Here is a 17,329-nt window from a genome sequence, read left to right as displayed (position 1 = left end):
GCAACGCTGAGGAATGAAATGTCCAAAGCCGGGCAGGAAAAAGTGGGTTCGCTGGGCTCTGCTGGGGAGGAGGACGAGGCACCCAGAGAACGTGGAGAACGTGGAGAACGCAACTGGCCCTCTCTGGGGAGGGCCCTGGTCTTCAGCCCAGACGGCAACGCAGACTCCAACACACAGCAGAAGCCGCGGGGCCCGGCGCACCCACAGGTGGCTCACATGTGACACGGTGAAGGGAAAACCTATGCTCTGCCGGTCTGACATGGTGGCTGCAGAGCACGTGGTGACAGGAGAGGAAAACAGGAAGGTGAAACATTTAGAAGGCACGTGGGAAAAGGCCGGGGGAAGTATCCAGATGGTTCAACAGGGTGCTGTGTCATCACGGGGAAGAAAAGATTTCCTGTATAATCACCTCTCCCCGGTCATGACAGTTTTATTTAAGAGGCTTTCATCTCATCCTGAAACTCAGAGGGACTCAGAAGGAACCGCCTCACATTCTAGGCCAGCAAGGCCGGCTGGGAGCGGAGGGGCAGTAACCAGGGATCTCGCTCAGGAGGTACTTCCACCAACACTGGCGGCTCTGGTCGGCCTGCCACGGGAGGCTCCGGGTTCTGGGCGCATCCAGGGCATCCCCGTGAGACCTCAGGGAGCGCAGGCCATGCTCACTTCTGGAGAGGAGACAGCCCACAGCTGCCCTGAACGCAGGGGAGCCTCCCTCCTCCTCCCACGGAGCCAGGAGGCGGGAGCTGCGCCTGTTTGTGATCTGAGCCAGGGCAGCACTCGTCCCTGCCACGGCGTCCTTGGCTCACGGCCCATGTGGCCAGTGCTGCTCTGGTGATGCAGTCCCACCGCCTCCAGTGGCTTCTCCTTGGTGCCTAGGTAACTTTTACACTTGGACGGGGAATAACACACACACATGCACACATACACACACCCCAAAGGGCGGACGCCCCCGACAGCAGTGCCCAAGGCTGGGCCACAGCGCTCCGCGGCTCTGCCAGAGACCTGGTCCCCGCCCCTCCCCACTCCTGACACGTCACCCAGGAGGGCTGTAAGCACAGCTCCCATGGGAAGGGGTTCCACGGCACGGACGAACAAGCTGGAGCAGCCCGCGGTGAGTTTTCCCATTTCGTAAGATGTTTTCTCAAAGCAAAAATGAAAGATATACACACGTTTCATACAAGTGAAAATGATTTTCAACAGTCTTCTAAATGTGGAACAGTCTTGGAGCAGCCGGTGATGAGCAGGAAAACAGCGGCCTCTCCCCAGCTCAGCCTCCGTGCCTGCGGCGCCCAGAGCCCCAGCCCTCTCCTGGGTCCTCGCACCGCCTCGTGTCCGGGCTCCTGCATCTGGACATGTGCTGCTCAGTTATTTTCACGTCCAGGCCCCTGCCTCCCACGCTCAGGAACCGAGGTACTCCTGGCTGCTTTCTGTACCCGCGGCGTCTACGTGGCGCAGAGGGGCCCTCGCTGAGCCCTTGCACGCCGGTCAGCACCCCGGGCCTCCAGGTCATGGCTGGCTCAGGGGCCGAGTGCCCCACACCAAGGCAGCCCCGGGGACCAGCGAGGGGCACCACCTAAGGAGCCCCCCCAACCCCCTGCCGACAGGAGCTTCCTGCTCTGGGAAAGTGAGGGCTGGGTTCCAGTCCCCTGAAGCCCCTGGTGGTGGCTGGGAAACACAATGGCTCCTCATGAAGCACGTGCAGAAGGCGTGGACGGGCTCGCAGGACCGCGGCCAGCACTGCCCGAAGGGGAGGACCTGAGAGCTGCTATTCACATGCTCAGCTGCATCTGAGAGTGACCCGTGTGCTGAAACCGGACCTCATTCACGTGCTCAGCTGCATCTGAGGGTGACCCGTGTGCTGAAACTGGACCTCCTGCCTCCCTTTTCTCAGGGACTGCCTCTCCCCTAAGACTGAAGACACTCATTCTCTTCATTTGCTCTGCTCCTGATAACGTCAGATTGGAACTAGGAAGCAGCTGTGAAAATAAAAACCTTGGAAGGAAACACAGATTTTTAATGAGCATCTTCTTTCTGGACTAGCCCATGTTTAAGACTGGCTTCTGTGATGGTCTTTAGCGCTTCCATGAAGGTGAAGTCTGAGATGTCAGAGGGAGCACATTTAAACCAGGATGCCCGTGACACTCCCATTGTCACGGGAGGCCCGGTCAGCACAGCAAAGCCCCTCCAGCCGGACGGCAGCTGCTGAGACAGATGAAACACGGGACACAACCCCCTCCTTCTCCAGCTCCCGTGGAAGGTGACTCACCGGGCAATGAAGTTCTAAGGGCTTCCAAAAAAGTCAGCGTCACCTCAGACTCACAGACCCACCGTGACTGCGAGCGAAGCCAGCCTCGAGAGGCCCCACAGCTGACCCTGCTTTCCAGTTTCACAGTCAGACAATTTAAAACAGCCAGTCAGTAACAAGTCACCGCCTTCCGAGCAGCCCGGGCCTGACGGGGAAGCGGAGAAGGGGCAGCTGTTTTTCACAAGAAACTTTGGCACCTCCCTGATTTTCTTTTTGCTCATAACGACCGATGGTCATGAGCCATCCCTGCCATCACCCGCGTCTTCCGCACGCGGCACGTAGGGAGGACTCCCATGGGCGGCAGGACTCTGGACCCTGGAACTGCACGGGGTGGTTTCCAAGGAGGCCTAGATGCACCCCGCAGCCTGCTCTTCCCACGTCAATATCTTAGTTCAGTTTATCGATTGGTTCTTATTGAGCACCTAAAGGTCCCCGGGGGGCGCTGTGGGTCTATTGTGCAGACCCGGCCTTTGGGAAGCCAAGGCTGTCCCCACACGGGCTGGCCTGGGTTGTGGAACAAGCCCCACTCTGCACCCAGGCCTGCCTGGGTCCGACATGATGTGGAGGTCAGCCTACACACCAGGGATGGTGATGAGACATCACCGCAGAGGTGGCAGAAGGGATAAAGGGGAGGCGGGGATGAATAGGGCCCTGGTGCTCGGAACGGGACTGGCCACCCTGGGCTGAGACGGCAGCTCAGGGGACTAGGGTCTGTGCAGGGCATGACAGATGGAGGGTCTGTGGGGATGAAGTCGGGGTTGGGGGGCGGAAGGGAGGCAGCAGGGCGAACAAAGGCTCAGAAGCAGAGGAGCCCAGCGCGGGGCACAAAAGATATTCACATCCTTCCACGCGGTGTCCGCGGCTCAATTAAGCCAGAGGGCAGGGCCTGCGGGCTGGGGGTGGAGCAGCTGCGTCTCCATTTTCGGAATTGCACATCGTTCAATTACTCCACCTAAAACTGATCTGAATGACACCCTAACTGCACAGGGCCTGAAGGGCACCCTGCAGGGCTTCCCACGAGACTCCCGAGGGCCCGGGTCAGGGGCTTGCTGGGAATCGGGCCTCTGAGCTCTAAGGTCTGCACTGGGAGTTTCTCAAAGGCTATGCTCTACCCCAAGAAGGGACCGGTGGGTCGGCAGCCCTGGAGGAAAACTCGGGAGCGAGTCGTGGAGGGAGTGTGAGGGCTTTCGGGGAGTGAACTTTGCGGGGGTGCTGGGAGTAGTGGCCCCTGGGGACACTGCCGACCGAGGGATGGGCCGTGTGTCACACGCGGGTGTCAGCCGACTGGGGGCCAGGGGCTGTGTCACACACGGGTGTCAGCCGACTGGGGGCCAGGGGCTGTGTCACACGCGGGTGTCAGCCGACTGGGGGCCAGGGGCTGTGTGTCACACACGGGTGCCAGCCGACTGGGGGCCAGGGGCTGTGTGTCACACACGGGTGCCAGCCGACTGGGGGCCAGGGGCTGTGTCACACGCGGGTGTCAGCCGACTGGGGGCCAGGGGCTGTGTGTCACACACGGGTGCCAGCCGACTGGGGGCCAGGGGCTGTCACACGCGGGTGTCAGCCGACTGGGGGCCAGGGGCTGTGTCACACGCAGGTGTCAGCCGACTGGGGGCCAGGGGCTGTGTCACACGCGGCTGTCAGCTGACTGAGGGATGGGCCGTGTGTCACATGCGGGTGTCAGCCGACTGGGGGCCAGGGGCTGTGTCACATGCGGGTGTCAGCCAACTGGGGGCCAGGGGCCATGTGTCACACGCGGGTGTCAGCCAACTGGGGGCCAGGGGCCGTGTGTCACTGTGTCACACGCGAGTGTCAGCTCTGCTGACTCACTTGGGGTTGTTTTGAAATCTCAGGATGTGCCTGAAAAAACCCACCTGGAGAGGCGAGGGACCCACTGGGAACAGGGGGGCCTGAGCCAGACAGATGCGTGCCCAGGGTGAGTTAGGGTGCCGGGAAAGCCACCCGCAGAGGAATTAGACACGTTTTCTAGACTTTCCCCTTCACATTTCAGCTTCATGTTTGGGGGTGACTTAACTCTTGGTGTTTTTATTCTCCTTGAATCTGGTAGAGAAGAAGAAACCCCTGGGATTGGGAGAGAAATAATTCTGAAACACACACCAGCTCTAGCTTCCATCCAGTTTAGTATTTTGTTTTGCAAACAAATCTGCATTTTATTTCTTCCCACTCAGGAACGTCTAATCTGTGGCTTCAGGGGGCGTTTTACAGGTCAGGAAAGGCGATTCCAGGAAGATGCCATCATAGCCTGCTCTCCCGTATCATAATCTTCACCAAAAAAACGGAAAACCACGAAATGCCTGCCCAGAGGGCGAACCCAGCCTCCACCCTCCCGACAGGCGGTGAGTCCGGTCACACACCGAGGTTAGAACAGCTCTGCGCTCACACCTGTGAGCTCTTTAAATGATGTGCTATTAAATGCCGTAAGATCAATCCAACTGTAAACCTGTATATCGAATCCACATTCCGCAAACTCTGTACAGGATGATGTGTTTTGAAACATGTGGCTTTACTGGTGCTCATCCGCGAGTCTTCCGTCCCCTGTTCTTCAAATCACCGTCATGGAGACACACGCCAGCGACACACCCAGACACTCAATTTTGCGGCGGCATTAACCTAGACACGAAAAAATCTTGAAAGGTGCTTGTTCACACCTGCCACCTCGCTAGCAAGCCTCTTGTACTTGCTAATAGAGAAATAACATACCAAGATTCCATTCTCTTTTTTTTGTTTTTGAGATGAAGTTTTGATACCGGCTCACTGCAAACTCCGCCTCCCAGGTTCAAGTGATTCTCCTGCCTCACCCGCTCCAATGTCTGGGACGACAGGTGCCCGCCACCCCACCCAGCTAATTTTTGCATTTTTAGTGGAGATGGGGTTTCACCATGTTGGCCAGGCTGGTCTCAAATTCCTGACCTCAGGTGATCCACCTGCCTCGGCCTCCCAAAGTGCTGGGATTACAGATGTGACCACCGCTCTGGCCCTAAGATTCCATTCTTAGCCATCAGTAATTCTCCCAAAGCAGAAAAGTCGTGGAGAGCAACAGAGTTTCAGGACAGCTGGAGGAAGAGGAAGCACTATTCTGCAGCCCCGCGGAACAGGAGAAGCCGCTGCTCGGACACCTGCAGACGTGCCTGCCTCTGCCACCCTCCAGTCGCACAGACCCGGAAGACGGGCGTGGGGCAGCTGTCTGCCCCTGTGCATCTGAGTCCCTCTCTCTCTGGGCTCAGTCCCTTCCACACTTTTCTCCTGCTCCACAGAGGCCCCTCTGCCCGTTGCATTTTTCTTCCTCCCCCACGTTCCAGCCTCGAGTTCTCTGAGCCCCTCTCCTGCCCCCTCCCCCGGCACCCAGGGCCCCCTTGGGTCACGGTGTTATGTCTCCGGGTTCACACTGGGCACTCCTTCACAGATGCAGGCTGGGCTGACTCCGACGTCTGACCAAGCTCTCTGTTGTCCCTGTTGTTCCAGAAAATGGGACTCTACCCTTAGGAACGATAAGCTTCCTGAGAAAATGCTTTCTGGGTCAGGTCCAAATTCAGCTATCCCCAGGTTCCAGGGCTGTCTGCTCCCCAGACCTGAGTGTCCAGTCATTAGGGGTGACCCTTGGCCAACACCAGCCACAGTCTCGGGGACCCCCACGTGTCAGCCGTGGCAGAAACGAGTCCCCAGTGCAGCAGGGGAGGGTAGAAGGAGGCGGGGCTCACAGAGCCAAGTCAGGGAGATCCGGGCCTGAGGGGCCTTGGGCCTGGGAGAGGAGGGACAGCCAGGCAGCCAGGGCTTGTCCTGTGGAGGCCCCCGAGGAGGCGAGGGTGGGGGGCTCCTCTCAGGTGGGTGAGTCGGCCTTCCGTATTCACGTCCTTGAAGTGATCCCCGTGTGGCATTTGGAAATGTCTGTCATCCTCCGGGTCCTCCTTGGTTTGACGTGCAATTGCTTTTCCCGAAGCTCTCTCCTCTGCAAACGCAGCTCCTGCCATGGTGGCGGCCCCAGCCATCATTCCTCACCCACCACCCCGGGCAGCGCCAGCCTCCCTTCATGCTGGCGTGCGTGTTGTGTTAAGAGCCGGGCTTTGCCATTTTTGACAGGCTAATGCATTTCACCGCAGATAATGCCATTCACCACAGAGGCGCGTCTTCTAGTGGCCATCACGCAGAGGCCGGGAAGAAGGCCTGCTTCACAGCACCAGCCGAGCACCCTCAGCCTCAGGGGGAGCCCTGCGCAGGCACCCACTTCTGTGCACATCTGTGGAGTCCTGCCCGGCCGCGTGCACCTGGAGGAAATTCCAGCCCTGTGGGCGCCTCCTCCCACACCAAGCTCCTCTTGCTGGGGGAGTCTGTGCAGCTCAGGTTGGGGGAGGCTCCAGGAGCGCCCCCGCCATGCCTCCTCCCCTTGCCGACAACGATGCCCTCCTCCCGAGGGACAGCGGCCCCACGGGGAGCCAGGAGAGGAGGCTCCAGGCAGGTAGTGGGGAGACCGAGCCCTTAGGCACAGCCACGTGGTGGGCCCACGGCTCCTGCGTGGAAGCTGCCTCTCACTCGCGCTGGCTTGCACCCACCCCCACCTCCTGGTACCGCCCGCTGGAGTCTCCTCCCCGCCGCCTACCGTTGCTGTTGAAATCCCGGTTTAATCCACGTTCTTACACTCCCTTTGCTCCCCTAATGTCTCCCCACGACGCCCACTTCATTTCACGTGGCTCACATCCTCTGGGAGAGCCCACCTCCCGCCACAGGCAGCAGGGTTCCCGCTGAGCCCTCACCGCGAGGTGAGCCCTGAAGCCCCGTGGGCTGGGTGGTGAGGTGTCCAGAGCGCAATGACAGGGGCTGCATCAGCACAGAGGCCTGGCCTCCCCTGCCTGGGGCCCAGACCACACAGGGTTCACCCCGGTGTTTAATCACCCTGACGCCTGCTCCAAACTGCTTCCATAAAGTACCTGGAATTCCGCAGAGCAGCACAGGTTCGGGGGCTCACTCCCGTCCTCCTCCCTGGAAGGGCACGCTTTGCAGACAGCACGTCCCCAGATTTAGTTCAGAAAATGTGCCCCACCTCTCTAATCAGGTCTAAGGGAGGGGAGTAGCTCCTGCCGAGGAGGACGTGTTCAGAGACAGGTACGCTGGAAACGGAAGGAGCAGCGCAGGAATCCAGCACCCATCCCAGGCCCGAGAGCACCCTGGGGCAGAGCATCAGAGCCGACCTTGCACCCACCCACACCTCTCCTGGGCCCGAGAGCACTGACGGTGGCTGCATGCTGTTCACCCTCAGGCGGAGCATCAGAGCTGACCTCGCACCCACCCACACCCACAGGGCTTGCTCTCATCCACACGGCAGCCCAGGATGAGGCCCCAGTCCACAGATGAGGAAGGCCGGCTTCTAGGGGGAGGGGCTGGGCCCAGGCCTGGGCTTCGCACCCCGGGGAATGGAAAGGTGCTGGCGCCTTCCTTCCAGGAGTTTGACTATTAGAGAAGAAAGAGTTAAACGAGGAAAGCTGTGGCAAGAGGGGACTAAGAAGGAAGAAACAGAGGGGGTGACAGCGGGTGGAATGTGGGTCTTCTGGTCCACCTGGGGTCACTCAGCCACACTGAGCCACGACTGTCCCTCGGGGCGCCACAGACCGCAGGGTCTGTCCTTGTCACAAACTCAAAGAGCTGCCCTCTCTGGACCCACATGCGGCCTGCAGTTGAGTCCCTTCCACAACGCCCGTTTCCCGTCTAGACTCTCGGCCAACTGGGAGGACCTCCCCTGGCAGCTCTGGTTCCTCCTCCAGGATCTGCAAATGCCCACCCTCTTGGGCCTGTCCCTACCCTGCAGGTGGCCCCAGCCATGCCTCCATCTCCCACCAGCCGCCAAGAGCTCCACCCACCACCTGGCCCAGCCCCTCCTCTGTCATCTCCAAGGATTTGACTTCAATTTCACACGAGTCTCCTCCGATCCTAGCGCCGCCACGTGGGCGAATGCTGTTGACCGCTGGTTCACTGTTTCATAGCAGACTCCTCACCTCCAAGAAATCATCACTCGAGGAAAGAAAGGATGTCTCCTTCCCCCCAAATCTCCTGCAGTGCCTCACACTACACGGGGACGGTGGTGGAGGAGTTGCCCAGACCCGCGGGGCAGAGAAGAGGGTCTCCAGAGGGTGTGCAGTCCGGGCCAGCCCCTCCACACCCTGTAGGGGGACAGCGTGGCCGGGGACCACCCAGTGCAGCTCTGCCACCGGCTGTGTGGGCTGGGACGCCTCTCAGTTTATCTGCTGCTGACTTTGCCCCCTTGTAAAACAGAGTCAGGAGAAACGAGATGCCTGGGGAAGGTGTCTGGGGTCCCTCTAAGGGCCCTTTCCATGGGGCGGCTGACTGACAAAGAGGACAGGGAGAGCCGAGGAACAGGAGCTCGGAAGGACCTGCTGTGCCTGCAGGGGTCACCCCAGGAGTGTCCCTGGCTTTGGCAAGAAGGAAGTGTTCTCTGGTTCTGCCAGTGAAATGGGTGAAGTGGACCCGCTCCACAGACACCACGCTCCACGGACGCCAGCTCCACAGACACCATGCTCTACGGACACCATGATCCACAGACACCACACTCCATGGACACCACACTTCACGACACCATGCTCCACGGACAACCGCTCCACAGACACCATGCTCCACAGTCACCAGCTCCACGGACACCACGCTCCACGACACCATGCTCCACAGACACCACATTCCACAACACCACGCTCCATGGACACCACGCTCCATGGACACCATGCTCCATGGATGCCTGCTCCACGGACACCTGCTCCACAGACACCACGCTCTACAGTCACCAGCTCCACGGACACCACGCTTCACGGACACCACGCTCCACGACACCACGCTCCACGGACACCACGCTCCACGACACCACGTTCCACGGACACCATGCTCCACGATACCACACTTCATGGACACCACACTTCACGACACCATGCTCCACGGACACCCGCTCCACAGACACCATGCTCCACAGTCACCAGCTCCACGGACACCACGGTCCATGGATGCCCACTCTATGGACACCACACTCCACAGACACCCGTTCCATGGACACCATGCTCCACGGATGCTGGCTCCATGGACACCACACTCCACAGATGCTGGCTCCATGGACACCATGCTCCATAGACACCTGCTCCATGGACACCATGCTCCATGCATGCTGGCTCCATGGACACCACGCTCCACAGATGCTGACTCCATGGACACCATGCTCCACAGACACCCGCTCCATGGACACCATGCTCCATGCATGCTGGCTCCATGGACACCACGCTCCACAGATGCTGGCTCCACGGACACCATGCTCCACGGACACCACTCTTCACAGATGCCCACTCCACGGACACCAGCTCCACAGACACCCACTCCACGGACACCATGCTCCACGCATGCTGGCTCCACAGACACCATGTTCCATGGACACCACTCTTCATGGATGCCTGCTCCATAGGCACCTGCTCCACAGACTCCATGCACACCGCTCCTCCACCCGCTCCACAGACACCCGCTCCATGGATGCCCACTCCACGGACACCCGCTCCACGGACACCCGCTCCACAGACACCCGCTCCACGGACACCATTCTTCATGGATGCCCGCTCCACAGGTACCTGCTCCACAGACTTCACGCACACTGCTCCTCCACCCGCTCCACAGACACCCGCTCCATGGATGCCCACTCCACGGACACCTGCTCCACAGACACCATTCTTCACAGATGCCCGCTCCACAGGCACCTGCTCCACAGACTCCATGCATACTGCTCCTCCACCCACCCCACAGACACTCACTCCACAGACACCTGCTCCACTGACACCACACTCCAAGGACACCTGCTCCACGGATGCCCGCTCCACGGACACCACGCACACTGCTCCTCCACCCGCTCACAGACACCTGCTCCACTGACACCACACTCCAAGGACACCTGCTCCACGGATGCCCGCTCCACGGACACCACGCACACTGCTCCTCCACCCGCTCACAGACACCTGCTCCACAGACACCTGCTCCACTGACACCACACTCCAAGGACACCCGCTCCACGGACGCCCGCTCCACGGATGCCCACTCCACGGACACCACGCACGCTGCTCCTCCACCTGCTCCACAGGCACCCCCTCCACAGACATCACCACAAATGCCACTCCTCCCCTGGTGCTGTGTGAGCGCTCGTCCTCCTCCCGGGGCCCAGCCCTCTTCCCCGGCTGCTGGAGTGCAGGGTGAGCATGCCTGGGAGAAGCCTGCAGCCCCCACCTCCTTTCCCTCGCCCCTCCTTGTGTACAGCAGGAAGCGGCTTCCTTAGGAAGCAGTTATTCAAGTAATACCCAGGTCTAACAAGCTACCAAGGTCTAAGCAACATAGAAATGGCCTAGTGCCCAAAGGAAGCCACAGAATTCAGTCTTCCACATTTTCATGTCTGTCTCAGAGTCTCCAACTTTTTATTTCAAATATCTCACTGAGTGGTCTCTGTGACTGTTGCTTAAGTCTGATCCAGTGACTGCTGTCTGATGGGGGCGGCTTGTCGTATCCCAACGAGCAACATGCTTCTGTCTTATGTTTAGAAGTTTCTCTGGCCACCTTTCCAGACTTCAGCGTTCTCTGAAGGTCTAGCTCTAAGTCTCAGGAGCTGTATTTGAGGAAGCATTTTGGGCAAAACAGCAGGACAGACACTGCTTTTGGAAACTGCAACTGTGAACGCTTCAGATCAAGAGAAAAATGCACTTCAAATGGGCACCTTCCAGAGAAATGTTCAGACTCATCATGAAAAAGTATCTAGAAGATTCCATGGAGCCTGCAGAAATAAAGCTGGCTGACCCCACGTACTGATGATCTGATACTGAACACACAGGCAAACAAAAGCAGGTTCTTCCCACACTGGGGACGGCGCGTGCCCTCCACCCTCAATGTGGCAGAAATGCTGCAGGATTTCCCTCTGATTCCCTTCACATCACTGCCTCAGGAAGCATGGGATCTGGCACCAGTGTGACAACCATTTAGCATTTGCTGATTCCTAGTTAGGGCAGGGACGTTCTGGGCTCACGGAGCACGGGAGGAGCCTGGCATCTGCTCCAGGACATCTGCAAAACCAAATCCACGCCTCAAAAGTTTCGAGAGAATTCTACCTGTAGACATCTGTACTATCAGCTACATTTGCAAAGGTAGGATAAAATCAGAAAACCTTCCATTCTCAGGCTTCACTATGTTATAATAAAATGTTCTTTAATGACGATTATTATTTCATGATAAATACGTTAAGATTATATTTTTATAATTATAAAATATTTGGCATGGGCTTCACACGGCGCCCTTCACTTCTGAAGCAGCATAGGTTTTGCTTATTTGATATTGCAAAAAATATTATTTTGACCTGGAAATTTAAGTATAGAGTGAGGAAAGTCATGCTAAGATACAGAGCTGATTGAAAAGGCATTGTTGAAAACTCGTGGTGGGTTCAAGTGAACCTCAGGAAAAGTCACTGTTTTTCAATTTAATTGTGAACATCCTACTTCTCTTACCCGTGAGGACATGAACAACTGAAGATTAAACTCACCTAGAGAAAGAAGGGTCTCCTAAACCCCAGAGAACGAGCCGAGGCGTGACCTGTGCTCTTTGTCAGAACCCAGCCTCCTGCACCGGGGTAAGAAGTCAGGGTGCACTTGGGACTGGCAGACCCACCCAACCCCGTGGACTGAGCTCCCTCCGAGCATGGCACTGGCCACCACACTGTCACTGCATTCGTAATCACTGGCTAATGGGAGCAGCAGCCACCGAGATGGCACTTAGCGGCTCTGTTTACAGGAGGTCCTCGCGGCCCCGATGCATGCTTTCCTCTGGGTTTGGTTCCAAAGGCCTCCAAGTACACAAGGAAGCCTGCTGGGTATTGTGAAATAAACCATCAAAAGAGAACTTGCTGAAAATTCTGCGGGAGTCTCTGCCCTCACGTCGGGGAAGGGAGAGTGGGCTGGCAGAATACTAAACTCGCCGCTGGAAGATGATCAAAGCCTCAAGGAAATGGATGCAGCATTCAAAGAGACTCGGAGAGAAAAGGAGGAGAGCATCTTCTAATCATCTAACAACTTATTTTTGGCACAGTTTTTACCCAATCACCTTCCACAGAAATAGGACACCTACATGAAGAAAACCATGAAGCATGCTGGTACCGAAACTCACACTTCCTCCGTGTCTTCACATTCTCCTTGCTGTGTGTGTGTACGTGTGTGTATAAATATATACATACATACACACATATATGCATATATATGACAGGCTATGCCAATTTAAAAAAAAAGAATGAAAGTCAATCAAATTGGCTTTTTAGATAATGAAGTACAGAATTAATCCAAATATATGTTTTATATATTTAGAAGAAAAAACATTTACTAAAACAATAGTGAAAAATTTGGTAAGAGCAGTCTGTTAAATGACATTTAAGAATATATTTCAGTTATTCAGAAAGTCAATATACCCAACTTTTACACCAATCTGAGCAAATTAAACTTGCCTGGATTATCTGATGGGGTTGATATCTTGGTAAGTGTCAAAAATATAAGAGTCTGTCAAACCAGATGTGCTTTCCCAGTAGGTAAGGCAAACCAAAATCTCACAGACTCATGCAAACAAAGAAAGCTCTAAAATCCTGACCCTGTCCATGAAGCCATTGTATTCTGAGGAAGAGCAGGTAAACATGTTTATAGGTGTTTGCATTAGAAGCTAATAATTCAGCCTCCTTACTGCTTCGAAACTATTTTAAGGAAAGCTTTCTTACTATCCAGGAACTCGACTCGGGCCCCGGTGGCCCCAGGCCCAGGCTCTGACTCACGCGCACAAGGGGGCTGTATTTGATCATGCAGGTGCGTGATCAGGGCTGAGATGGACAAATGCTTTAGCAGAGGCCAGCAACATGAGGGCCTCCCGGGCCACAATGGAAGCTCCTTGCAAGGACATGAATCTGGCTGCTGTTTAACTGGAGAGACAAGGATTCACCTTTCGGAACCCCAGGGAGGAAGGAGCCCCACAATCTGAGGCTACCAGTGCACCCCAGAATGCAACCTCCAGGCACCTGTCTCCACTCCACTGGGGCGTCTCTGCTCCCCACCTTCCTTTCCCCAGGGAAGAACAGGAGTTCTTTTGTTTAAAGGGTAACTTCATATTCTGATATTAATAAAACTTATTATATTGCCACCTACCATTCTGTCTTAGGTTACTTATTTTAACCTGACTTACACAATAATCTTTTTATTTTTCAGAAGCTTCAAGAAAGTGAATTGAGTAGTTCCAACATGTCCCCGTAAGATAAAGCATGATATCGAATGGCTCCCTTTCCTTGTAACCCAGCGATGAGAACTGCAATGCACAACTTCACCGCGACCACAGAATCAGCAGAGTGCACGGGTTCAGTGAGCCAGAGTAAGCACAGTGATGCAACGAGACGCCTTCCCTGAAGTGTGTTTTATGTTTGCAATATTTTAAAAAACTTTTCAAACAGATTTTTAAACTTCACAGGGGACTCCTGACTGTGATAGGAAACCCAAGCGAGATATGGACACATAAATGAATGAACACCTGCTTCATTTACCAGAGTCAATACCCTCTCCTTGTAACCGCAATTGTGAGTCCTTAATACATTACTCAGCTAAATTCAAAGCGAAGTCACACGAGCCCCATCCTCATCGCTGAGTCCTGCTCCGCTAAAACACACATCACAGCCCAACAGCTCAGCAACTACAACTTTCTCACCGGGAAACATTCCGCTGTGACGAGGCAAACCCCACTTTTAATCAAAGTACTTCCCCAAAGGGTATTTTGTGGAGATTTCAAAGCTGGCTCCACCAAGAAGTCTTTATGCTTATTTCATTTCCAAATTTTCCTACATCACATTTTTAAAGAAAAAAGTTTTATTTTTTTCCTTTTTATTAATCTGGATTGAAGAAAAGCACACATTTCATTTATTGTCTGGATTACAGATTCTTATTAAACAAACCAGAGCTCATTATAAAATCAATATCAACTTAACCACCATGCCCTCAGGAGGAACAGCAAAAAGGTCACTCCAAGAAATTCAAACAATTTTCCTGCTGGAAGGGCATGATTTTAATTACAGATACTATTAATTAGAGCTGTCACTGTGAAGGCTTTTTTTTTTCCCCGTTAATTATCACAAACTCAGTCCTAAGTAGGCATTTTCAACCTGCAGGTTTTTTTAAAAAAATCAGTCATTTCTGCATGCAAGTCCAACCTTTCCATTCTATCAATATTTTATATTTGAATTTCAAAGTATATCAAAGGGTGCCATGCTTTCTAAAAATCTCTGCCTGTATGATCTTCCGTCTCTCACACATGGAACAGAACTGGTGTGATAATTTATTTATGTACCGACACAGACTTGGCCTGAAGACCCGGCGTCCTGCATTGAAGGTCTTGCTCAATGGAATTTCTGGGTAAATTCTTACTCGTTTTTGTGACATTTTTTTCAGGCCACTTCTTCAAAAGTGATTTTCCTTTTGCTTTGAAGCAAAGCTACGCACTGCAACTGAAATGCCATCCTCAACACATTTGAAGTTGCCATTTCTTCATAAGAAAAAGATCGTCCTGACCGGGTTGGTGACCCTCTCCAGAAAACTAGAGGCTTCCTCCATTCAATGGCAATACCAGGAATTTTGAAATGGGAGGAAAAGCTATCGCGGGGTCTCTTTTAAGAAAAGAGATCCTGCAAATTCCTTGTGTGGGGAAGGGTCTGAGAGCTTGCAGAGCACAGGAAAGCCAGCTCCAAGGAGCTCAGGTGGTGGAGGGCATGGTGCCGGAGGGCGCCTTTCGGAGAGAGCCCGAGAGCCCACCCACGTAACTCTGATGATGGAATAATAATATTTACTGTACATGCGATTGTAAGAATGATGAATTATTTACAGGACATATTACACACTGCACTCATGTGACTAGAGGAAATGAAAGATCCGGTCCAGTGAGGCAACCTTGCACACAGGTGCTGACCAGACGTTTAAAACAGGGGTTAAGGAGTCATCTTACCTTCCCAAAGGGGAATATCTTCTTGGAATTAAATGATATTTTATATGCAAAGGAATCAAACGCTTTGACTGGCATAAGTATCCTGGGCTTGTACTGCTGCTAAAACTGAAGGCCTCTGTTCATTACAGAACAATATTAAATTTGAAATGTGTGCTACAGAACTTCCAAAAACTCCGTGGTTTTTAAAAATGCCCGACGTGGGCTGAACGTGCCTTCCCTGCATCCTCCCTGGTTTCCAGCTCATTTCCAGGTGTGTCTGGGTGCCTCTAGAGACAGTGTCCCTCACGGGGACACACGTGGGTCACCTCCCTCTGGTCAGCATTAGGTTTCACCGTACGGGGTGACAACACAAAGGGGCACCCCAGCGGGTCAAAGGAACTTTTCCTGTAAGGCCCCGGGGAAGCCGATGAGCTCAGAGACATCTTCAAACATCTACACACCGAGTGACCCTGCAGCCCTGGCACTTTTCATTAGCAGCGGCCACACTGTGATAACAGGTAACACGTCATTCATGTATTGCACCTTTTCAACAACACACTTTCAGAGCTAACGCGAGACTATCCAAGAAGAGCAGGTTAAAACAGCTGCACCACTGTGGTTGCATGAGACGAATTTACATGAATGCTGATGAGAAGTTCCAAACCGTCCTCACGGAAGACCCCTAACTATGAATAAATGAGCAACTGCTGGGAAGGGAGGAGGGACCAGAGATGAATGTGATCATCTGTCTGCTCAACTGAGAAATCCAATATATCACTTTTTAAAGAGTCTCTTCTTACCTGGTAGGCGGCGGTGGCATCTGCACCCGGGTCGCCCCCCAGTCCCGACAGCTTCTCCTTCAGCCTGTGCTGAGAGCTATGGCGGAGGCAGTAGATGAGGCCAGAGGCCAGGAGGATGCCCAGAATGCAGGCGAGGGAGACCAGGGTGAGCGCGATGAACTTGGTGGAGTCTTCTTGCTCCGCCTGAGGTGGCAGGAACTTGAACTTGCTTTTCTGCGGAACAAGGAGAGGGGCATGTTAGCTCCCTACACAGCATGACCCCCTAAAAACACGTCTCCAAAGGCACCTTGAAAGTGAAAAGCTCAACCCCAAGGGATGCTGTGTCGGCGCTGGAGCCACAGCGGGAGGGCCTGCGGAACAGCACCCGTCAGAGCAGAAGTCATTTGAAAACGGCACATCGTGGATTGCAGCGTGTTGGAGAGGAGAGTCACGGGCATCACTTTTCCCTCAGTTGTGGCTGTTTTTCAGTGTAAAGCATTTGACAGCTAATTTGCTACCTTATGTAAAATAAAGTATCCCTCCCTTCTTTTAACCGCGCACAGCAGTTTGTCCAGAGCTTGCACAATGAGTGTGGGGGGTACTGGGGGGAGGCCAGGCAGGCGGAGGAGGAGGGGGCAGGCCGGCCCGGAGCCTTCTGCGGCTTCAGGTAGCCACACAAGTCCCGCGCATCTTCAGCAACAAAGGAGCGTGGGGCTGCCTCTGTGCACCTTCAGGTGAACATTCTCCCTGCCACGTCAGGGACCGGATCCACCTGCCTTGAAGGGCGAGCACGGGTGGAATCCACCGACTCCAGTGACTCTAGGAGAGGCCTGGCCCGGACACAGCACTTGGCACCTAAGCGCTCTTCCTTGCCGGGGGCTGCAGGGCCTCTGCAAGTTCACGTCGCAGCCAGGAAACTCCTTCAGATCCTCCCTGCTTCTTTCGGGGAGGAGGCAGCCGTGGTGAAGGCGCGAGAAAGGCCTTTCGGTGCATCGCACTTGTCTCCACGTGCAAATCGCTGCACGGCTGCCCCTCATTAGCTTCATTAGAAGGTATATTAGCAACAATTAAGGACGCGGCAGGAAAACGGGAAGGCCGCCCCGCAGACCGCGCGCCCTCCACAATTACTCCGGGGATGAATGGGGGAGCGCGCCCGGCCTCGGTCCTGGCTGCTACAAGACGAGAACAATTAGCAAACTCCTTTCCACCACCTAATTTCGCG

General features: G+C 54.8%; 1 protein-coding gene across 6 annotated transcripts in view; it reads right to left on the bottom strand.

Annotated features, from left to right (window-relative positions):
- Positions 1 to 17,329, bottom strand: part of PTPRN2 (protein tyrosine phosphatase receptor type N2) — a 1,009,611-nt gene that overhangs the window by 135,819 nt on the left and 856,463 nt on the right. For all 6 annotated transcript variants that reach the window (XM_064367217.1, XM_064367124.1, XM_064367043.1 and 3 more), the window contains one exon: positions 16,129 to 16,341. In XM_064367217.1, coding sequence (XP_064223287.1) covers positions 16,129 to 16,341 — 213 coding nt within the window. The remainder of the gene's footprint in view (positions 1 to 16,128; positions 16,342 to 17,329) is intronic.

This window comes from Aotus nancymaae, unplaced genomic scaffold, assembly GCF_030222135.1.
Source record: "Aotus nancymaae isolate 86718 unplaced genomic scaffold, 86718_ANA_hifiasm-v0.15.2.pri h1tg000002l, whole genome shotgun sequence".
NCBI lineage: Eukaryota > Metazoa > Chordata > Mammalia > Primates > Aotidae > Aotus > Aotus nancymaae.
The sequence above is the reverse complement of the archived record's forward strand: the minus strand, read 5'-3'. Positions and strand labels throughout refer to the sequence as shown.